The sequence below is a fragment of the Salvelinus alpinus genome, chromosome 39, assembly GCF_045679555.1.
Source record: "Salvelinus alpinus chromosome 39, SLU_Salpinus.1, whole genome shotgun sequence".
Classification (NCBI taxonomy): Eukaryota; Metazoa; Chordata; class Actinopteri; order Salmoniformes; family Salmonidae; genus Salvelinus; species Salvelinus alpinus.
This window is the reverse complement of record NC_092124.1, coordinates 5,824,127-5,848,608: the sequence shown is the minus strand read 5'-3', so window position 1 is coordinate 5,848,608 and position 24,482 is coordinate 5,824,127. Positions and strand designations below refer to the sequence as shown.

Below are 24,482 nucleotides of genomic sequence, written 5' to 3'. Positions count from 1 at the left end.
GAGGACGTTTCTTTTTTTGCTGAGTTTAGTAAGCAAAAAAGTGTTAAACAAATCAAAATATGTTTTTTATTTTAGAGATTCTTCAAAGTAGCCACCCTTTATCTTGATGACAGCTTCGCACATTCTCTCAACCAGCTTCATGAGGTAGTCACCTGGAATGCATTTCAATTAACTGGTGTGCCCTGTTAAAAGTTAATTTGTGGAATTTCTTTCATTCTTGATGCATTTGAGACAATCAGTGATGTGTTGTGATAAGGTAGGGGTGGTATACAGAAGATAGCCCTATTTGGTAAAAGTCCAAGTCCATATTATGGCAAGAACAGCTCAAATAAGCAAAGAGAAACGACAGTGCATCATTACTTTAAGACATGAAGGTCAGTCAATGCGGAAAATGTCAGTCGCAAAAACTATCAAGCGCTATGATGAAACTGGCTCTTATGAGGACCGGCACAGGAAAGGAAGACCCAGAGTTACCTCTGCTGCAGAGGATAAGTTCATTAGAGTTACCAGCCTCAGAAATTGCAGCCCAAATACATGCTTCACAGAGTTCAAGTACCAGACACATCTCAACATCAACTGTTCCGATGAGACTGTGTGAATCAGGCCTTCATGGTCAATTTGCTGCAAAGAAACCACTACTAAAGGACACCAATAATAAGAAGAGACTTGCTTGGGCCAAGAAGCAATGGACATTAGACCGGTGGAAATCAGTCCTTTGGTCTGATGAGTCCAAATTTGAGATTTTTGGTTCTAACCGTCGTATCTTTGTGAGACGCAGAGTAGGTGAATGGAGGTTCTCCGCATTTGTGGTTCCCACCGTGAAGCATGGAGGAGGAGGTGTTATGGTGTGGGAGTGCTTTTCTGGTGACACTGTCCGTGATTTATTTAGAATTCAAGGCACACTTAACCAGCATGGCTACCACAGCATTCTGCAGCAATACGCTTTCCCATCTGGTTTGCGCATAGTGGGACAATCATTTGTTTTTCAACAGGACAATGACATACCTCCAGGCTGTGTAAGGGCTATTTGACCAAGGAGAGTGATGGCGTGGTGCATCAGATGTGGGAACTCCTTCAAGACTGTTGGAAAAGCATTCCAGGTAAAGCTGGATGAGAGAATACCAAGAGTGTGCAAAGCTGTCATCAATGCAAAGGGTGGCTACTTTGAAGAATCTCAAATATAAAATATATTTAGACTTGTTTCACACTTTTTTGGTTATTGCATGATTCCATATGTGTTATTTCATAGTGTTGATATCTTCACTATTATTCTACAATGTAGAAAATAGTCAAAATAAATAAAAATGTGTAGGTTTGTCCAAACCTTTGACTGGTACTGTATATAAGAGGGTTCTAACATTGTATTTTCCATTTTAGTTCTTAGGGAACATATGTCTTTATATAATTCTTCCTCAAACTAGCAAACCCCTTCCTTAAGTACCTGTGTAATATCATTGTTCAACCCCCCCCCCGCTCTTCCATTGGAATATTCTTATGTCGTTTTGGTCCTAACTTGTTTATTTGGCTCCAAAACTGTTGAGGATTTCTTTTCTGTATCTCCTCAAGGTGTAATAAATGCCCTCTCTGATATCTCCGTTTGAATAAGTGCAAAACTTTTAAACACATTCCTAAAATGTTCTCTTGTAATTCCTATCTTTACACTGTAAAAATAAGTACTCATTACTGACAATAGATCCCTTAACTCATCATTCCGATAAGGCTTGTTCGGCTTGTAAACTTTCCTGGGCTTGGGGCTGTATTCTTTTTTTGCATCAGAATATATATCACAAAATGTTTCATACCACACAGCTAAATCAAATGGTGTTTCTTGGCATCTTTGCAGAGTTTTGATGACTTCCACCAGAGCTCTGCATGCCATTTTAGAACAGAAAATAATTTGGCACATTTCTTTTCTTACATTTAGGCCTATGTGGGGTATGTATATTTTGCCCCAGGTGATGCACAGTAATACCTGGTTGAGAAACAGAAAATATCATAAATAAAAGAGAATGATCAGGAAGTCTACTTTTTTCTTAAATTAAGTCAAAACATCCACATTCTACAACCATCTGTGGGGGTAACACCTTAAATTCCAAACAAGTTTATAGACAGTTGTGGAGGGTAACTATATAGTCCACCACAGCTTTTCCTTTGCCAGATATGGATGTAAAGTTATCGCTTAAGGGAAATATCCTTCCATTAATGATATACATTTTAGAGTCTCGAAGGAATTCTAATAGGGTTTCCCAATGATGATTAACAAAGTCATCCAAAGCAACACGCAATGGAATATCATTAATATAATTTATATAGTCATCTAACCTCCCAATTCCACTGTTACGACTGTTAAGATCCCCACGTATGTAAAATATTGTGTGCTTTAGCTTTAAAAAAATAAATTGTGACTCTGGATAATGATGTTTGTTTCCAACATTAGGGCTGTTTTCCTAAAGAAGTTACATCCGCTTCGTGTTTAGTTTTCTTGCCACATTACTAACGAGTATCGTAATACTTGTATCGTCCCGGCCCTAGCCACAAATTGCCTTGATATGCCATTTATCTAAAAACTATTATAAATGATAAATAACACTGACAAAATATTTTGAAAAGCATAATATAATCAGGGAATTAAAATCTGTACAGTGCATATGGTACATGACCTTGTGAAGGGCATATTGTTGGTAAAGTGATGCAAAGAGCTCTACGGTAGGCTACAGGATGCTTCACCTCTCCTGACCCCTCGTGGTATGGGAGGTAGAGGTCAACATCCAGTCTGCCTGGCCCACTAATCCAGCTTCAGCCTCATTCATTCTGATTGATGATGTTTTTGTACCTCTGGGCTCTCTGCTCCTCCTCCTCGAAACGCTTCCTTATATGAACAATTGCCTCTCCGCCTACACAGTCCAAAGAAGAAGAAAGAAGAAGAGTCTTTCAAGACATAGTTATGAGCTCCAGGACGACTAGTGGTGATGTCTCTACTACTACTGTCAGCTAAATACATTTAATAATCGTATACAATCGACACAGTAGCTAGATGTTCAAACATTCTTTTGCATTCTGAATGACCTTGAATGAAAATGAATAACCTATTCAATAAACCTGAATTAAATGACAAACTGTTAAAATGCACTCTTTTTAACCTTACCTACAGGGCCATCCAGCATTTCTCTGGTAATAGGGCTGCTATTCAGAGGCTGCCTTGGACTCTCTTGCTGCCTGGCTCCACTATCACTACCATCAGTCACCACATGTGACCCTGCTAATATCCTGGTACTGGCGATGGGGCTCCTCTCTCTCAGCTGCAGCGAGATGCTACTGCTGAGCTCGATGTACTCCTGGTGGAGCTGCCGCACCTCCAGCTGAAGCAGGTCTTTCTCCTTCTGCACCGTGAGCAGGCAGCTTTCCAATATGGCCTGCTCTTCCCTCAGCTGCTTAGCTCTGCCCTGTGCATCCTCGCCCCTCTTGACGCTCTGTTTGAGGTTCTCTCGTAGTGTCTTGTTCTCCTCTTTGAGATGGGCCACGGCGCCCGACATGGCCTTGCGCTCTTTCCCCACGCTGTCCAGGATGCGTTCGGCTGGGTGTTCGTTGCCCGACGAGGCCGGAAGGCTGCCGTCCCTAGTTGTGATCCCCTCAAGGGAGCTTCTCCTCCTGGCCCCCAGCCGATGGAGCTCGGCCCAACTCATATCCAGCTCATTCGTGAGGTGGCTGACCTCCCTTGCCAGCGAGGCTATCCGGTCCTCCAGCTGCCCCTTCTCCTGGGTGAGCTGGGTGCAGAGATCGTTGGCCCTCTCCAGTTGAAGCCGCACCCTGTTGTCACTACCACCTTCTTTAGGCTCCTGAGCCAGCCTGTGATCCCTGGATCTCTCCCCTGCCTGGCTCCCGCCCTCAAGAGCATCGACGAGTCTGTGGTTCTCTGCGGCCTGCTGCTTGTTGAGCTTATCCAGTGTTTTATTCGATGCTTTGAGGTCCTCATACTTTGGGAGGATCCTCTTGAGCTCGCGGACGCACTCCTTGCAGTAGTCCTCCGTCTTCCGCAACTTCCTCTGCAAGTCCTGTTTCTCTTTCTCCAAGTAAACACACCTGTCCTCCAAGGATAGGCTCTCCATTTTGAGCATATCTCCAATCCTAGGCTCCCCTATCTTGGATAGTGTATCTTGCCTTTGACTTTCTGGGTATGTTTTGGCCATGTTGAAAGTGACAGGGTGTGTATTGAGTTTGGAGGTGGGACTGTGAGTGAGACCACCAGCCATTTTCTGTGAATTGTTGCCACTTGTTGAGCCTGAGACATTGTGATTGGTCAAAAATGGGCGGTCTTCTGCCTTGTTTTCTCTTATCTTCTTGTTGAGGCTGAGGTTGTCCTCCTCCAGTGATACCAGAGCGTTTTTCAGTCTGTCCACCGTATTCTCCAAATCGACTATCATCTCATATTTGTAGTCTGTCCCGAGAGCTCGGTCTCCTGAGCCACTACGTATTGGGGAGCAGTCAGGGTCAAAAGCCCTCGGTGAATGCCTGTAGGATGCTCTACGCGTCTCTGATTCATTTGTTTCTTTCATCAATGAAACATTGTTAAACTTTTCTGAAGATATCCCTGATTTGCTGTTACAATTATGAAGAGGAGGCTGTGTTTTCTTCATGTGCTGTGAAACTGGTGTGGTCCACTCAACCTGAAATGAGTACAAGGAATGAGTGAGAGCCGTGTTGCGTTCATTTAACCATGACCCATATAGTCAATAATACAATATTCTTGTGGGTTTAACACAGATTTGTACATACAGATGAAGTCGGAAGTTTACATACACCTTAGCCAAATACATTTAAACTCAGTTTTCCACAATTCCTGACATTTAATCGTAGTAAAAATTCCCTGTCTTAGGTCAGTTAGTTTTATTTTAAGAATGTGAAATGTCAGAATAATAGTAGAGAGAATTATTTATTTCAGCTTTTATTTCTTTCATCACATTCCCAGTGGGTCAGAAGTTTACATACACTCAATTAGTATTTGGTAGCATTGCCTTTAAATTGTTTAACTTGGGTCAAACGTGTCAGGTAGCCTTCCACAAGCTTCCCACAATAAGTTGGGTGAATTTTGGCCCATTCCTCCTGACAGACCTGGTGTAACTGAGTCAGGTTTGTAGGCCTCCTTGCTTTTCAGTTCTGCTCACAAATGTTCTATGGGATTGAGGTCAGGGCTTTGTGATGGCCACTCCAATACCTTGACTTTCTTGTACTTAAGCCATTTTGCCACAACTTTGGAAGTATGCTTGAGGTCATTGTCCATTTGGAAGACCCATTTGCGACCAAGCTTTAACTTCCTGACTGATGTCTTGAGATTTTGCTTCAATATATCCACATAATTTTCCTTCATCATGATGCCATCTATTTTGTGAAGTGCACCAGTCCCTCCTGCAGAAAAGCACCCCCACAACATGATGCTGCCACCCCCGTGCTTCACGGTTGGGATGGTGTTGTTCGGCTTGCAAGCCTCCCCCTTTTTCCTCCAAACATAACGATGGTTATTATGGCCAAACAGTTCTATTTTTGTTTCATCAGACCAGAGGACATTTCTCCAAAATGTACGATCTTTGTCCCCATGTGCAGATGCAAACCGTAGTCTGGCTTTTTTATGGCGGTTTTGGAGAAGTGGCTTCTTCCTTGCTGAGCGGCCTTTTAGGTTATGTCGATATAGGACTCGTTTTACTGCGGATATAGATACTTTTGTACCCGTTTCCTCCAGCATCTTCACAAGGTCCTTTGCTGTTGTTCTGGGATTGATTTGCACTTTTCGCACCAAAGTACGTTCATCTCTAGGAGACAGAACGCATCTCCTTCCTGAGCGGTATGACGGCTGCGAGGCCATGGTGTTTATACTTGCGTACTATTGTTTGTACAGATGAATGTGGTACCTTCAGGCGTTTGGAAATTGCTCCCAAAGATGAACCAGACCTGTGGAGGTCTATTTCTTTTGATTTTCCCATGATGTTAAGCAAAGTTTGAAGGTAGGCCTTGAAATAGATCCACAAGAACACCTCCAATTGAATCAAATTATGTCAACTAGCCTATCAGAAGCTTCTAAAGCCATGACATAATTTTCTGGAATTTTCGAAGCTGTTTAAAAGGCACAGTCAACTTAGTGTATGTAAACTTCTGACCCACTGGAATTGTGATACAGTGAATTATAAGTGAAATAATCTGTCTGTAAACAATTGTTGGAAAAATGATTTGTGTCATGCACAAAGTAGATGTCCTAACCGACTTGCCAAAACTATAGTTTGTTAATAAGACATTTGTGGAGTGGTTGAAAAACGAGTTTTAATAACTCCAACCTAAGTGTATGTGAACTTCCGACTTCAACTGTACATATTCAGCAGCCATTCTTTATTAGCCTACTCTCCAACAAGTAGGCCTAGCATGAGGTACACTAAGTCTTTCATCATGACAGCCTATGCTATATTCTTAATAACAATCATCGAACAATGTCTTTACATAAAAATGCCTAATTCAAATGCAGAACATGATATGTCCTCATTATTAACATTCAACCTGGTTGCCTTCTCTTGGAGACAGAGGGGCCTCAGGTGTGTAGGAGCTTCGTCTTCTCATGCTGATCTCTGGGGTGATGGCTGGATGGCAGCACGTTTGAACCCTGAACCCGAAATGGGCCTGAAATTACATTCACTGACAGGAACCTAAAACATTAATGAGCAGGGCTTAAATGCCATTTCATTTAGGATAGTTTAGATATTGTTCCAGCTATCAAGGCTATCAACATTTCTGCTAACGTAGCTAAAGTTAGCTAACTAAATAACTCGCTAGCTAGCAGGCGTTGCTGGCTAGCTAATTAGCTAACGTTACAGTAAAACATGGTCAATAAGTAAATAAATCATAACTTACCCTCTGCAGGAACTCCGTTTGCTTGTAGCTACATGACACGTTCAAAATGCGAATTCATAATCGTAGCTCATTTGTTTCAAGATTTGCTAAACTTCGTTCTCTCTAATAAATCAGCGCGTAAGGTTACCATGGTAACCCGAATTCTGAGGTCCCTCAAATTTGAGCTAAACTCTGATTGGATGTAGTCATCAACAGTTCTTTCACACAATTGGTACACACTTTTCAATTTTGGGGGGTTTGTGAGCCTTTTGCCACTTTAATTAACAAGTCATGTCTTATCTATAAATATACTTAGTATCTTTTTCAGAAATAGACAAAAACTATTATATATATATATATAATATTTTATATATGCTTCAACTTAAATATTGTTCTATAGTAGGCCTATTTACAACGTTTCATGGACAACTGGGCTGTTGTATCGTGTGCCAACACTCACCCTTATTCCATGTTGTAATACAGACTCTTGCCAAGGTACCCTTTTCCTATTACAGTTATAGCCAACGGGATCAACTTACCTGTGATCTCACCCTGTCAAATGTCTATGATGTTTTGCCCCACTGAGGAAACTGGCATTATCTAGAAAAAGAGGGACGTGACACTTGAGCCCATCTAAAAGTGTGGAAAAGTTACCTACAAAAGTCACACAAGATACAGTATTCAGAGAAAGAAAATGTATCATAGTCTGATTCACTGGGCCGAAGGGCTGAGGGTATTTAGCTGGGGTCTTTGGGGTGCTAATTGGAGCCAGGCCCTGTTTTAAAGGCCTCTCACAACTGGTGGAGGGATTTAGGCTACATCACTGTCAACTTACCTCCTAACACAACACCTCTCTGAGTTAACTTTTTTGAAAAGAGCACGCAAAACAAAATGTCATTGACTGTTATTGTGGCTAAATTGACACATCCAGAACCAACATGTCTTTTCAGACTACTACTTCACATCCATTCATTTCTTCACCCACACAGCTGTTGGGATGGCCACTGAACACCCGGGGAAAGTGTAGTCTCCTCGGGATAGAGGTTCAAATAATGTAGGCGAGCGACATGGATCAGGTTCCCTTCACTTCAGCAGTATGACTCCTCACAATCTCATAATGATCCGCTCGTGCACATAGTAGTTATATGACAAGCTCAACTGTTAGAAGACATGTAAACATCTTTTATCATCTCACTAGTTTTTGTCTAATCACAGTTGTCCTTCCTCGCGTTCATCCCTTTCGGTTGTCACCCAAACACTTGCTGACCTTACAACTCATTCACTGACGCTGGCCGTCTGGCTGGACGCCAAATCCCAGGTCGTAAACAGACAGTACCCTTTATGCCCACCGTGACACCCTGTGAGGAATAACAGCTGACACGGGGAAGGTGACACATTCACAGCTCCTCGTCGTCGTCCCCCTTGAGAGACTCTCAGTGCCCTCTGTGACACTGTGACGAGCCAGCACTTCATCTAGTGTGTTTGCCTATCAGTCAGTCAGCTCAGGAAAGAGATGAAGAGAAAGACAATATGAGGCATTTCCACAACATGGAGTCAAAACCCCTTTATTTGAAGTAAGAGAATAGTATACATGTAAGTGTATTCACAAACAAATGCACTGTCAGGATGTGCAAAAGAGAGCAAACAGACAATAGAACACAGGAGAACACAGATACAAACAGTTACAATCAATGGTGCCTCACTGGCAGATTTTTAGGATGGTGCGTGTGTGCGTGTTTGTGTGAGGAGGGTCCTATGCCGAGGGGAAAGCAGTGACAAGGTCATGGCCCTCCGGGGGTCTTGTCCGGGCTCGAGCGTGGGTCTCGCAGTACAGTTGGCCCTCCACGAAGAAGTAGCCCTTCTGTTTAAGGTTGACGTCACAGTCGGTGCACACGAAGCAGCTAGGGTGGCGGAACTTGTCTCTCGCTTTCACCACTGTGCCCCTATAGAAGAACAACAGAGGTAGCAACAGGAGTAGGCTGAAGTTACCGCTGACGCTGATCTTGGGTCAGTTTAGCATTTCCCCCACTATTGGTTAGGGTTAGGATTGGGGGAGGGAAAGCTGGAGCAGGGTTGCCAGATTACAAAAGTACATCAATGATTTGGGAGAGTGCTGCCTACCTCATCTAACCACTCAAAGTACACTGAGTATACCAAACATTATGAACACCTTCCTAATATTGAGTTGCGCATATTAGGAAGTACAAACTCAAATTCCAACTTTCCGTTTCAAAGCCCAGTGCAGTATGTCTCCACTGTATTTCTGATCAATTTGATGTTATTTTAAATGAACAAAAAAATTGCTTTTCTTTCAAAAACAAGGACATTTCTAAGTGACCCCAAACTTTTGAACGGAAGTGTACATTTCTACACTATGAGGTTGGAATAATACTGTCAAATTGTGAGAATTATGATAATGCCCTTTTAGTGTAAGAGCTATTTAAAAAGACTGCCTGAAATTTCAGCCTGTTTCAGTGTGATGGAGTTTTGGCCTGGTTTTTGCCTGGTGACATCACCAATAACAGAGTTCCAAACGTCTCTGCCAATAACAGCCAGTTTTCCCCTCCCCACGCAAACCACTCCCAGAAAGTCCACAAAAATATTTTTCTTGAGAAATTGCTCTTTGCTTAGAGTTTATTTGGACTATTTTAATTGAAAACAATCAAAGTAAGGTATTTAATTGTTGCCCAGAAATGATTTGATAATGATTAAAAAAAAAATGGCTACATTGGACCTTTAAGGGTCAACTAGTTTTTGGCAGAACTTTTTAGGTGTAACTCTTCTGGCTTGGGTACCAGTTTGTTTCTGTTATCATTATACTCCTTGCCACTCCTTGTCTGACCAAACACTTTTGATCAACACAACTAAGCAAACTCTCTGTAGAAAGATACTGTTCGGCAACACAGGAGGTTGGTGGTACCTTAATTGGGGAGGACTGGCTCATGGTAACGGCTGGAATGGTATCAAAGACATCAAACGTGTTTAATGCTATTCCATTCGCTCCGTTCCGACCATTATTATGAGCCGTCCTCCCCTCAGCAGCCTCCTGTGTTTGGAATGACACAAAATAAAAGGAGTGGAATGTCATCTCAAAACAGGTTCTGGATTCCAGGCTATAACGCTTCTTATTATAATAAGTATTGAAAGAAATGGGTGCAACTCAGTACCAACTTTTCATATGACATTCTCAGAGCAGCTTTGTCTTCGAAGTACTCACACAATGCCGTTTCCACACTTGTCACACAGGGGCAGTTTCTGCAGGTTTCCTGTGGGCGGTGGTGGCTTAGTCATTGGCGCTCGCACTGTCCTCGTCACCATGGGGCGAGTGCCTGGACAACACATGGGACACGCACTATTGGTACCCTAATCCCTATATAGTGCTCTACTTCGAGCTGGTCAATACAGTACATAGAGAATAGGTTACCATTTGTGACACAGAACACAAGTCACAAGCAAATTATTAAAATTAGGAGCATACCGTAATTGAAGGATATTAAATCATTTTTATATTGAAATACAAAAGGGAGCAGAGCGTTAGAGACATATACTGTATGATGTCACAGATATGATGTCACCATAGCACAGTATATTGATGATGACACCTTAGCACAGTATATTGCATGCACGGATACATCATCTCAATCTATTGCACGCTTCCTGTATGTTCACCAGCATTGAACCCCCCCACCCCCTCAAACAATGCAGTGCAATAGACAGTGGCGACCTGTCGTTCAGGGTAGGTGGGAGAGAGTACCACCACCTGTTTTGAGCCCCACATTTTTAGCAAAATAAAGAAATAAAGAAATAAAAATATATATATACATACACATAAAGAAATACAATGTTTTGGGCTTGCCTGTTTTGCATGTCATTTTGGCATTAATACGTGTCACATATCCATTTGTAAACAATGAAAAAAAAAAAGAAAAAAAAAAGATATATCATTGAGTTAATAAATCCGCATACAAACATGGTCTCTTTTTTGTTTTCTTGAGTGAGGCAGCTCCAAAATGCAGATGTTTCAGCCTAGCTCAGTGCTTTCTGCGGTGGTAGTGCAAGCCAGCAGAAAATAGGAGCATTGCGCCGTGATTGGCTCAGTGTTCTGTCACTCATGGGGACACTACGTCATCACCAAGTTTAAGTCCCTGACCCATCTGTCTATCGCCTCCTTTGAATTCCATGCTGTCACAGTTACCAGCCCTTTCAAGCTTAACATCCTTATCATTTATCGCCCTCCAGGTTCCCTTGGAGAGTTCATCAATGAGCTTGACGCCTTGATAAGTTCCTTTCCTGAGGATGGCTCACCTCTCACAGTTCTGGGTGACTTTAACCTCCCCACGTCTACCTTTGACTCATTCCTCTCTGCCTCCTTCTTTCCACTCCTCTCCTCTTTTGACCTCACCCTCTCACCTTCCCCCCCTACTCACAAGGCAGGCAATACGCTTGACCTCATCTTTACTAGATGCTGTTCTTCCACTAATCTCATTGCAACTCCCCTCCAAGTCTCCGACCACTAGCTTGTATCCTTCTCCCTCTCGCTCTCATCCAATACTTCCCACACTGCCCCCACTCGGATGGTATCGCGCCGTCCCAACCTTCGCTCTCTCTCCCCCGCTACTCTCTCCTCTTCCATCCTATCATCTCTTCCCTCTGCTCAAACCTTCTCCAACCTATCTCCTGATTCTGCCTCCTCAACCCTCCTCTCCTCCCTTTCTGCATCCTTTGACTCTCTATGTCCCCTATCCTCCAGGCCGGCTCGGTCCTCCCCTCCTGCTCCGTGGCTCGACGACTCATTGCGAGCTCACAGAACCGGGCTCCGGGCAGCCGAGCGGAAATGGAGGAAAACTCGCCTCCCTGCGGACCTGGCATCCTTTCACTCCCTCCTCTCTACATTCTCCTCTTCTGTCTCTGCTGCTAAAGCCACTTTCTACCACTCTAAATTCCAAGCATCTGCCTCTAACCCTAGGAAGCTCTTTGCCACCTTCTCCTCCCTCCTGAATCCTCCTCCCCTTCCCCCCCCCTCCTCCCTCTCTGCGGATGACTTCGTCAACCATTTTGAAAAGAAGGTCGACGACATCCGATCCTCGTTTGCTAAGTCAAACGACACCGCTGGTTCTGCTCACACTGCCCTACCCTGTGCTTTGACCTCTTTCTCCCCTCTCTCTCCAGATGAAATCTCGCGTCTTGTGACGGCCGGCCGCCCAACAACCTGCCCGCTTGACCCTATCCCCTCCTCTGTTCTCCAGACCATTTCCGGAGACCTTCTCCCTTACCTCACCTCGCTCATCAACTCATCCTTGACCGCTGGCTACGTCCCTTCCGCCTTCAAGAGAGCGAGAGTTGCACCCCTTCTGAAAAAACCTACACTCGATCCCTCCGATGTCAACAACTACAGACCAGTATCCCTTCTTTCTTTTCTCTCCAAAACTCTTGAACGTGCCGTCCTTGGCTAGCTCTCCTGCTATCTCTCTCAGAATGACCTTCTTGATCCAAATCAGTCAGGTTTCAAGACTAGTCATTCAACTGAGACTGCTCTTCTCTGTGTCACGGAGGCGCTCCGCACTGCTAAAGCTAACTCTCTCTCCTCTGCGCTCATCCTTCTAGACCTATCGGCTGCCTTTGATACTGTGAACCATCAGATCCTCCTCTCCACCCTCTCCGAGTTGGGCATCTCCGGCGCGGCCCACGCTTGGATTGCGTCCTACCTGACAGGTCGCTCCTACCAGGTGGCGTGGCGAGAATCTGTCTCCGCACCACGTGCTCTCACCACTGGTGTCCCCCAGGGCTCTGTTCTAGGCCCTCTCCTATTCTCGCTATACACCAAGTCACTTGGCTCTGTCATATCCTCACATGGTCTCTCCTATCATTGCTATGCAGACGACACACAATTAATCTTCTCCTTTCCCCCTTCTGATAACCAGGTGGCGAATCGCATCTCTGCATGTCTGGCAGACATATCAGTGTGGATGACGGATCACCACCTCAAGCTGAACCTCGGCAAGACGGAGCTGCTCTTCCTCCCGGGGAAGGACTGCCCGTTCCATGATCTCGCCATCACGGTTGACAACTCCATTGTGTCCTCCTCCCAGAGTGCTAAGAACCTTGGCGTGATCCTGGACAACACCCTGTCGTTCTCAACTAACATCAAGGCGGTGACCCGTTCCTGTAGGTTCATGCTCTACAACATTCGCAGAGTACGACCCTGCCTCACACAGGAAGCGGCGCAGGTCCTAATCCAGGCACTTGTCATCTCCCGTCTGGATTACTGCAACTCGCTGTTGGCTGGGCTCCCTGCCTGTGCCATTAAACCCCTACAACTCATCCAGAACGCCGCAGCCCGTCTGGTGTTCAACCTTCCCAAGTTCTCTCACGTCACCCCGCTCCTCCGCTCTCTCCACTGGCTTCCAGTTGAAGCTCGCATCCGCTACAAGACCATGGTGCTTGCCTACGGAGCTGTGAGGGGAACGGCACCTCCGTACCTTCAGGCTCTGATCAGGCCCTACACCCAAACAAGGGCACTGCGTTCATCCACCTCTGGCCTGCTCGCCTCCCTACCTCTGAGGAAGTACAGTTCCCGCTCAGCCCAGTCAAAACTGTTCGCTGCTCTGGCACCCCAATGGTGGAACAAACTCCCTCACGACGCCAGGACAGCGGAGTCAATCACCACCTTCCGGAGACACCTGAAACCCCACCTCTTTCAGGAATACCTAGGATAGGATAAGTAATCCTTCTAACCACCCCCCCCTCCCCTTAAAAGAGTTAGATGCACTATTGTAAAGTGGTTGTTCCACTGGATATCATAAGGTGAATGCACCAATTTGTAAGTCGCTCTGGATAAGAGCGTCTGCTAAATGAATTTCAACCCTTTTGGGTCCTGCCATAGAGTTCTATTACAAGTACCCTTCCAAGAAGGCTCAATGTCATTGGCCACAGATAAATTACGTAAAATCACGTTATATGTACAGTAGCTTTGATTGGACTGATCATGTCACCATTTTAGTTTCAAAGTCTTAGCTATCAGTCATCATCATGAATCAAGTCGACAATCTGCTGACAAATCCTTTTTAATCCTTGTCATATGAAGAGAAAATATGAAGAGAAATTAAATAAAACCTATCGGTGCTCATCGGCCATTGGACATAAAGATTACACAACAAGTTGGAAATCGCAAATTCAACAATGAGTGGTTTGTAAGGATTCAGTGGCTAACTGCGAGCATTGCAAAGCAACCACTAGCCTGCTATTCAATGGAGTGTCTGTGTGTTTTTTTTACCCCCTCAGAGTTCCCACCATAAATCCAGAGAATGCCAGACTTTGATGACAAAGTTTGATAACAAAATTTGCCCTCACAAGACCACCGCGCCACCTTCAGAAGCTGAGTCCAAAAATGTATTGTATGCTGCTGCATAAATGATGTAATATGCAAGGGAGATATGTCTACTGTAGCTAAGAAAGTAAGCTATTAGCAGCCCATGTGCCTCACCCTAATAATTTGGTCTATTTTCACAAACATGGTATTGTAAACACATCGTTCGTGGCCGATGTGTTTTTCAAACTTTTTTTGTACAGCACACACAACATTCTATAATAGGGAAAAGGGGATACCTAGTCAGTTGTACAACTGAATGCCTTCAACTGAAATGTGTCTTCTGCATTTAACCCAACCCCTCTGAATCAGAGAGGTGCAGGGGGGCTGCCATAATCGACATCCACGTCTTTGGCGCCCAAGGAACAGTAGGGTAACTGCCTTGCTCAGGGGGTAGAACAGATTTTTACCTTGTCAGCGCTGGGATTCAATCCAGTAACCGAAAGGTTACTGGCCAACGCTCTGACCACTAGGCTACCTGCCGCCCCTAGAATTGTGTTATTTGATGTGTCAAATTAAAAGCTTATTTAACACGTCAAATGTGTTATGACGTGTATCTTTTTTGACACGCAAAGACCCAAACGGCGTTCAATGTGCCTCACCCTAATAATTTGGTCTATTTTCACCTCTTAATTTCACCTACTGTTCTAACTTGGTGGTGCACATAACCTGTAGCCTATAACCTGTTTTAGAGAATTGTAATCATCGAATATTGTAAGAGCTTTCATTGTCTGTTTATATGCCCCTTTTATTTTTTATGACTTGTACAGGGAGTACACTGTAAGAACAGCCCATGTTCTGAATTCTGTCGCTGTACATTTCAAAAGTGCTGAACAAATAGTTATATTGACTACGTCCGTCGTCGTTCGCTCATTAATGTCTTAATCGAAATTACGAAGGGCCTCTTATCCGCTTGTCGTCCCCTTATGGCATAGTTTGGACATCCCAATTGTCAGTAGAAACCACATTTGTTTAAGCAAGTCAGCCATATCAGCTGTTTTTTTTTAAATTTAAAGGCGGTAAATGAGGCTGAATAAACTGTTTCGCTGCCAGACAAGGCTCCGCTGATAGCCAGGTGTAGCAGTGGTAAGGTGTTGGGACTGCTGTACTGTATGTAGGCCCTAACAGTTTGTGGGCAACATTTGTCACCGTTATTGTGCAATTAATGTATTGTTTAGTGTTGTGTTGTGTAGTGGCTTTGCTGGCATGCATCCCACATTTTATTTTGTTTGCCCCACCAAGATTCACATGCTAAAATCACCACTGGCAATACAACAGATTCAGTTATTGTGTAATGTCTTTTGCAGAATCTCTTTTCAGAAACACACTTTTTTGACCATGTTCCTTTTTATGTTTGACTAATGTGTAACTAATACATGCTACTATTTTGGACTATAGGGAAAAAAGATGTGCCTAAAAAGTGAAAAAGATGAAACCATTTATGGACTATACTTACATGGCTGTTCTGACATATTGAGATATTCTGCTCTACAGTCATATGAGTGACAAGTAAGACATTAGATGCAGATAGAGAAAAGTCCAGTTTTATTCAGTACAGATTCACATGAGTGACTTCTTAAAAGGGGCAATCTGCAGATGCTACATCCATAGCCGCGGAAGGTAGAGGTGCTGAGGGTTCTGCAGCACCCCCTGAAAAATCTGAATTCAAAATCTTTGTAGATGTAATTTTTTTCCCAGCACAGCCCCATCTGTAGCACGGCTCCAAATTCTCCAGCCCGATATCCCTCAGCTTTTTTACTGAAACAGGGGCAGGGAGGACGCTTTGTTATTGTTTCCACTTTAAAATTCTATAACCTATCAACTTCTTATGGCTTGGGGGCAGTATTTCAACGTCTGGATGAGAAGCGTGCCCAAAGGAAACTGCCTGTTACTCAGGCCCAGAAGCTAGGATATAAATATAATTGGTAGATTTGGATAGAAAACACTAAAATAATGTCTGTGAGTATAACAGAACTGATATGGCAGGCAAAAACCTGAGGAAAATCTATCCAGGAAGTGGGATTTTTTTGATGTGGGTAGTTTTCAATTGAATGCCTATAGAGAATCAAATGGGTTAGGACCCAGATTGCAGTTCCCATGGCTTCCATTAGATGTCAACAGTCTTTAGACATTGTTTCAGGCTTGTTTTCGGAAAAACTAAGAAGAATGAGACCTTTCTGTCAGTGGACTGTAGAATCATGCAGTGCTGGTTTGCGCGCCAACAAAAAAAATAGTTTTTGGGATATAAAGAGGGACTTTATCGAACAAAACAAACATTAATTGTGTAGCTGGGACTCTTGTGACTGCAACCATATGAAGATCTTCAAAGGTGATTAATTATATCGCTATTTCTGACTTTTGTAATTCCTTTACTTGGTTGTAAAATGTTTGTATGCTTTTGTGTGCGGGGCGCTGTCCTCAGATAATCGCATGGTATGCTTTCGCCGTAAAGCCCTTTTGAAATCTGACAAAGCGGCTGGATTAACATGAAGTTAATCTTTAAGCCGATGTACTATAACACTTGTATTTTTTATGAATGTTTATTATGACTATTTCTGTATTTTGAATTTGGCGCTCTGCAATTTCACCGGATGTTGTCGAGGTGGGTTGCTAGTGGAACGCCTGAGCCAGTTAAAAAAAGTCAGTCTCCAAATGTGCATTATATAAAACTAGATTAAAACCGGATTAAACTATACATATATTCCAGTGGTGGCTGGTGGGTGGATAAAACGGGCTCATTCCATTCTGGAAATTACGATGAGCCCGACCTCCTATATCTCAGCTCACCATCCTCCTCTGATGTGTTCAAATCAAGAGCTAATGGAAAATGTCATTGATATGAATAAAGGAATCCACAGGAAGAAAGTCTTCGTGGTTCTGTCTAGACGGGCCCAATACTATTGGTACAGTTCCTGCCACTAGTGGTCCATTCACCTTTTCCGTGATGTAGTCTCTGTAGATTGAATTCTCGGACGAGAGGTAGAACTTGCAGCTGGCGATGGTCGAGTAATACTCTGTGCTTTTCAAACGACGGCCTGTAAAAGCAGTGCCGAAATGGTTTACTGCTCCTGATAATATTTTTCTCGGACTGACATCCCTGTGTAAGTGCTATTATTGCTCACAATCCAGCAGACTAATTTATCTTTCTTGGGCAGCACAAAATCTGTCTCAGTCTTCATGGTTGTTAATTCTTTTTTCGCACTACACGGAACCCAAACCGGCTGCGCGCGTGCGCCATCGTGCATAAATGTATTTTGTCCCCCCACACCAAATGCGATCACGACACGCAGGTTAAAATATCAAAACAAACTCTGAACCAATGACATTAATTTGAGGACAGGTCGAAAAGCATTAAACATTTATGGCAATTTAGCTAGCTAGCTAGCTTGCACTTGCTAGCTAATTTGTCCTATTAGCTAGCTTGCTGTTGCTAGCTAATTTGTCCTGGGATATAAACATTGAGTTGTTATTTTACCTGAAATACACAAGGTCCTCTACTCCACCAATTAATCCACACATAAAACGGTCAACCGAATCGTTTCTAGTCATCTCTCCTCCTTTCAGGCTTTTTCTTCTCTTGACTTTATATTGCAATTGGCAACTTTCATAATTACGTGCATTACCGCCACCGACCTATTTCGTCCTTCAGTCACCCACGTGGGTATAACCAATGAGGAGATGGGAGAGGCAGGAATTGCAGCGCGATCTGCATCAGAAATAGAACTGACTTCTATGTTAGCCCTTGGCAACGCAGACGCTCGTTGGCGTGCGCGAGCAGTGTGGGTGCAATAATTGAATAATATTGACTTCTACATTTATTTTGCAACGCTTGTGCACGCGACGCGAGCGGTGTAGTCAGCCTGTTAGGTTGAAGAGGTTTTCCAGACCTGGTATTTTTTTGTTATTTGTTGGTAATTTCATGTGATACCAGATCATTTTCTGAAAACCTGGACGAGTAGACCAGGGCAAGTCGGTCTGGTGTGTTTGTGAAAGAAAATGACAGCGTCCACTTCGTCGTAAAGGGATCTGTCGTCTGTCAGGACGCAGCTATTGATGTTGAACAGGGTACACACCAATTGGCCAGAGCCACACCAAGACAATGGGCTTTTCAGTTGTTGATTTTTTTTTTTAAATAGAGAAACTATTTTCAGTTCCAAGGATGGCGATTCTCCTAATCTGGATGGACAGACAATAGATGGAGGTTCCAAGTAAATGACACATAATATCACTGAGCCCACAAGCCCTAGAGCAGCGATCAAAGTTTTGTTGGAAGCTGCTGTTCTCGATTCTGATGACATTTTTTGCTCTGTAAAAAGGAAGAATTGTTTTTAATTATAATTGATAACCTAAATGTTAAATCTTTATTTCATACCATAGGTACACATCACATTTAATTCACAGATACGTTCAGGGATAGCCTTGCAGCTGTCCATGCGAGTTGTTTTAGTTGTTACAGTTCAAGCACACACAATGACAGTCAGTAATAAGAAGCTGTCAGTCAGTGCCATGTAAATCGGTATCATTGATGTAAGTCATTGTCTTATCGTATCTTATCTTAAACACTATAGGTTGTTCAGAGCAGGTTGCCTCAAGCAACTCAGTTCAACATTCAGGTTTATGTTTACATTGGTCTTTTACAATGGTGGACTTTAGAACGGATCATGTTTTGTTCGCAGTCAGTCTCTATTATGTAGAGTCACAATATGAGTTTGTGTGGTTAAATGAAGTTTGAGAGAGAAAATAATACATTGCTTACCACTGAAGATTGGTTTAGAGTTGGAAATCCACATGCATAGTTGACAAAATTAGACACTAACGAGCAAATAAACCCCCTTGCACCTGGGAGGAAGTAAAAATAGACAGCACTAGTCGGTCACAGGTCTGACTGGACAAATACGTTTTGCGTAAGCAAATCTGAGGACTGAGAATTCTTGCCTAAAGTTAGATTTTTTGTGACAAGGCAACAGACTGGGTATATAATATATACCGAACAAAAATATAAACGCAACATACAACAATTTCATTGATTTTATTGAGTTACAGTTCATATGAGGAAATCAGTCAATTGAAAGGAATTAATTACGACCTAATCTATGGATTTCACATGACTGGGAATACAGATTTGCATCTGTTGGTCAGACTCCTTAAAAAAAATGAGCCTCGCAATGGGCCTCAGAATCTTGTCACAGTATTTGTGCATTCAAATTGCCATCAATAAAATGCAAATGTGTTCATTGTCCGTAGTTTATGCCTGCCCATTCCATAACCCCACCATCACCATCAGCAAACCGCTCGCCCACATGACGCCATACATGTGGTCTGCGGTTGTGAGGCCGATTGGACGTACTGCCAAATTCTCTAAAACGACTTGAGGCGGCTTATGGTAGAGAATTTAACATTAAATTCTCTGGCAACAGCTCTGGTGGACAGTCGGCATGCCAATTGACTCTACCTCAAAACTTGAGACATCTGTGGCATTGTGTTGTATGACAAAACTGCACATTTTAGAGTGGCCTTTTATTGTCCCCAGCACAAGGTGCATCTGTGTAATGATCATGCTATTTAATCAGCTTCTTGATATGCCACATTTTTGTTCATAGGCCTTATCTAGCACATCAGTACCACCCAAAGTGACCGTGTTAGCCTGCTGAAACAAAGCCTAGACATGTAATCTGTTCACTACTAATTCATTTGTATATAGAGTTTACTCCTTGTGTACCCACTTTTCAAGATCAGAACAATGTGAATTCTGAATTATCTCCCTCTACTTTGTCTTATAAAATGAATGGCCAACAAAATACTAATTTCAAGTGATATCTTCATTTTGATTGTGGCTCTTTCCAATAGTTTTTTCTTGGGATCAAAATGTATGCGATATTGATAGCTAGAGGTTTTTATTAAACTATAGGTATTGAAGTGAGTGAGTGGTAGAGAGCTAACCCACACTGATGACGACTTGAACACCAACAGGCTTGTCCTTGATATGTCTCATTGAGAAAGAATACATTATTATATGCAATCGTGAAGCTCTTCTTGAGAGCGGGACTGCAGCATTATAGCCTGGAATCCACACTGAATGATGATATCATTACCCACCCATATCATAATGAAAGGGAAGTTACTTAGTGGAGAACTGACCGTCACTGTCGACAAAGTCCTGCAGGGCCTTGAAGGAACCTGATTGCCGGGGCTCCTGGGGCTCCTCCTGGTCTTTCAGGAGCATGCGGTACACATCAGACTCCTCGATGGAGGTCAGCGTCTTGCTACTGCAGAGAAGGAGACACACACACACACACACACACACACACACATAGAGATGAGCAAAAATATACAGACACACAGAGGTGAGCATTAACAGATGGAGCACACACAAACACAGAAAAATATCTCACATTTTGTGGAGATGAATTAAAAAAGGGAAAGGGTCAGTTGTACAACTGGATGCATTCAACTGAAATGTGTCTTCCCCTCTGAATCAGAGATGTGCCAGGGGCTGCTTTAATCGACATCGGCTGCACCTGTTCCATCCGAGATCGGCGGCTACCATTGAAAGCACTGTTCATCTACCCCAGCAGACACCAGTGTAGTCATAACAACACTATCCTCCATATCAGATTTAACATCAGAGTCGTATTGAGCCCTGGGGGTCCAGAACTCCCCAGCTCCAGGTTTAGGGACGGGCTGTAAGTCATGGGGAGAAATGATTCCTGCCAGCTGGGGCACTCTCACTACAGGGCCCTGAGGCTTTTGGTTATCATAGGCTGCATCAGGTCAAAGGAGGCCCGCCAGACATTACAGAGACCAGACCTGGGGTCAAATACTATTTGAAATAATTTCCAAATACTTTTTCAGTGCTTTATTGAGCTTTCCTGGCTTAATGGACCAATAAAATAGTCCCACAATGGCAAACCCCACCCATGTGGTACTCCAGGCAGGCTAGAGCAAGCGCTCAAAGTATTTGAAAGCTTTCAAATAGTATTTGAACTCAGGTCTGACAGAGACACACATAACACAGGCATCAGCAGACGTCCATAAAAGGAAATGAAGAGAGGGGAAAAACAGAGAGGAAGAATGGATGGGAGGAGAATGGAGAGAATGGAGAGAGGAGGTTAGAGATGACATGGGGTGAAGAAGCATGAGTGTGAAGACGCCTTTTGGATACACAGCTCTTTTTATAGCCACCACCCATAGCCAGAACACCAAGTCATCTAACCAGAATTTGCTGAAAGAGATCTACAGGCCAATAATACTACACATGGATTGAATATGCTACATATGTATATATACACTGAGTGTACAAGACATTAGGAACACCTTCCTAATATTGAGTTGCACCCCTTTTTGCCCTCAGAACAGCCTCAATTCATCGGGCGTGGACTCTACAAGGTGTCGAAAGCGTTCCACAGGGATGCTGGCCCATGTTGACTCCAATGCTTCTCACAGTTGTGTCAAGTTGGCTGGATGTCCTTTGGGTGGTGGACCATTCTTTTTTTTTATACACTACCATTCAAAAGTTTGGAAAGAAAAGCACATATTTTGTCCATTAAAATAACATCAAATTGATCAGAAATACAGTGGAGACATTGTTAATGTTGCAAATGACTATTGTAGCTGGAAATGGCTGATTTTTAATGGAACATCTACATACAGTTGAAGTCGGAAGTTTACATACACTTAGGTTGGAGTCATTAAAACTTGTTTTTCAACCACTCCACAAATTTCCTGTTAGCAAACTATAGTTTTGGCAAGTCGGTTAGGACATCTGCTTTGTGCATGACAAGTAATTTTTCCAACAATTGTTTACAGATTTTTTCACGTATAATTCACTGTATCGCAATTCCAGTGGGTCAGAAGTTTACATACACTAAGTTGACTGTGCCTTTAAACAGCTTAGAAAATTCCAGAAAATTATGTCTTGGCTTTAGAAGCTTCTGATAGGCTAATTGACCTCATTTGAGTAAATTGGAGGTGTACCTGTGAATGTATTTCAAGGCCCACCTTCAAACTCAGTGCCTCTTTGCTTGACATCATGGGAAAATCAAAAGAAATCAGCCAAGACCTCAGAAAAAAATTGTGGGCCTCCACAAGTCTGGTTCATCCTTGGGAGCAATTTCCAAATGCCTGAAGGTACCACGTTCATATGTACAAGCAATAGTACGCAAGTATAAACACCATAGAACCACACAGCTGTCATACAGCTCAGGAAGGAGACACGTTCTCTGTCTCCTAGATATGAACGTACTTTGGTGCGAAAAGTGCAAATCAATCCCAGAACAACAGCAAAGGACCTTGTGAAGATGCTGGAGGAAATAGATACAAAAGTATCTGTATCCACAGTAAAACGAGTCCTATATCGACATAACCTGAAAGGCTGCACAGCAAGGAAGAAGCCAATACTCCAAAACCGCCATAAAAAAGCTAGACTACGGTTTGCAACTGCACATGGGGACAAAGATCGTACATTTTGGAGAATTATCCGCTGGTCTGATGAAACAAAAATAGAACTGTTTGGCCATGGGGGACGCTTGCAAGCTGAAGAACACCATCACAACTGCGAAGCACGGGGTGGCAGCATCATGTTGTGGGGGTGCTTTACTGCAGGGGGGACTGGTGCACTTCACAAAATAGATGGCATCATGAGGATGTCTTGAGATGTTGCTTCAATATATCCACATAATTGTCTTATGTGGATATATTGAAGAAACATCTCAAGACATCAGTCAGGAAGTTAAGGCTTGGTCGCAAATGGGTCTCCCAAATGGACAATGACCCGAAGCATACTTAGAAAGTTGTGGAAAAATTTGCTTAAGGACAACAAAGTCAAGGTATTGGAGTGGCCATCACAAAGCCCTGACCTCAATCCCATAGAATATTTTTGGGCAGAACTGAAAAAGCATGTGCGTGCAAGGAGGCCTACAAACCTGACTCAGTTACACCAGCTCTGTCAGGAGGAATGGGCCAAAATTTTAGCATTTTAGCATTTAGCATAAAAAGGCTAATTGATCATTAGAAAACCCTTTTGCAATTTTGTTAGCACCTCTGAAAACTGTTGTACTGATTAAAGAAGCAATAAAACTGGCCTTCTTTAGACTAGTTGAGTATCTGGAGCTTCAGCAGTTGTGGGTTCGATTACAAGTTCAAAATGGCCAGAACCTAAGACCTTTCTTCTGAAACTCGTCAGTCTTTTCTTGTTCTGAGAAATGCAGGCTATTCCATGTGAGAAATTGCCAAGAAACTGAAGATCTCGTACAACGCTGTGTATTACTCCTTTCACAGAACAGCGCAATCTGGCTCTAACCAGAAAAGAAAGAGGAGTGGGTAGTATATATATACTGTTTTGCGATGAAGGTATATATATATATATATATATATATATATATATATATATATATACAGTGGGGAGAACAAGTATTTGATACACTGATGATTTTGCAGGTTTTCCTACTTACAAAGCATGTAGAGGTCTGTAATTTTTATCATAGGTACACTTCAACTGTGAGAGACGGAATCTAAAACAAAAATCCAGAAAATCACATTGTATGATTTTTAAGTAATTAATTTGCATTTTATTGCATGACATAAGTATTTGATACATCAGAAAAGCAGAACTTAATATTTGGTACAGAAACCTTAGTTTGCAATTACAGAGATCATACGTTTCCTGTAGTTCTTGACCAGGTTTGCACACACTGCAGCAGGGATTTTGGCCCACTCCTCCATACAGACCTTCTCCAGATCCTTCAGGTTTCGGGGCTGTCGCTGGGCAATACGGACTTTCGGCTCCCTCCAAAGATTTTCTAATGGGTTCAGGTCTGGAGACTGGCTAGGCCACTCCAGGACCATGAGATGCTTCTTACGGAGCCACTCCTTAGTTGCCCTGGCTGTGTGTTTCGGGTCGTTGTCATGCTGGAAGACCCAGCCACGACCCATCTTCAATGCTCTTACTGAGGGAAGGAGGTTGTTGGTGTAGATCTCGCGATACATGGCCCCATCCATCCTCCCCTCAAGACGGTGCAGTCGTCCTGTCCCCTTTGCAGAAAAGCATCCCCAAAGAATGATGTTTCCACCTCCATGCTTCACGGTTGGGATGGTGTTCTTGGGGTTGTACTCATCCTTCTATTCCTCCAAACACGGCGAGTGGAGTTTAGAGCAAAAAGCTCTATTTTTGTCTCATCAGACCACATGACCTTCTCCCATTCCTCCTCTGGATCATCCAGATGGTCATTGGCAAACTTCAGACGGGCCT

The 24,482-nt window shown here is 43.1% G+C and overlaps 2 protein-coding genes across 3 annotated transcripts in view; both read right to left on the bottom strand.

Moving 5' to 3' along the window:
* Positions 1–1,477: 1,477 nt before the first annotated feature.
* LOC139566846 (coiled-coil domain-containing protein 110-like) lies at positions 1,478–7,013 on the bottom strand. Of its 2 annotated transcripts, none has more exons than XM_071388168.1 (3): positions 6,892–7,013; positions 3,146–4,664; positions 1,478–2,894 (listed from the first exon to the last, which is right to left on the bottom strand). In XM_071388168.1, the coding sequence occupies exons 2-3, from the start codon at positions 4,632–4,634 to the stop codon at positions 2,803–2,805; spliced, it is 1,581 nt and encodes a 526-aa protein (XP_071244269.1). In that variant the 5' UTR covers positions 4,635–4,664; positions 6,892–7,013; the 3' UTR covers positions 1,478–2,802. The 2 variants fall into 2 exon arrangements, with proteins under 2 accessions (XP_071244269.1, XP_071244268.1); XM_071388167.1 differs by lacking the exon at positions 6,892–7,013 and adding an exon at positions 6,541–6,671.
* Positions 7,014–8,404: 1,391 nt separating this feature from the next.
* The window catches only part of LOC139566934 (PDZ and LIM domain protein 3-like), a 30,138-nt gene continuing 14,060 nt past the window's right edge, over positions 8,405–24,482 (bottom strand). The window contains exons 5-7 of the mRNA XM_071388312.1: positions 20,375–20,502; positions 10,088–10,199; positions 8,405–8,813 (exon numbers count right to left, since the gene is read on the bottom strand). Of these exons, the coding sequence (XP_071244413.1) occupies positions 8,624–8,813; positions 10,088–10,199; positions 20,375–20,502 (430 nt within the window). The 3' untranslated portion in view covers positions 8,405–8,623. The remainder of the gene's footprint in view (positions 8,814–10,087; positions 10,200–20,374; positions 20,503–24,482) is intronic.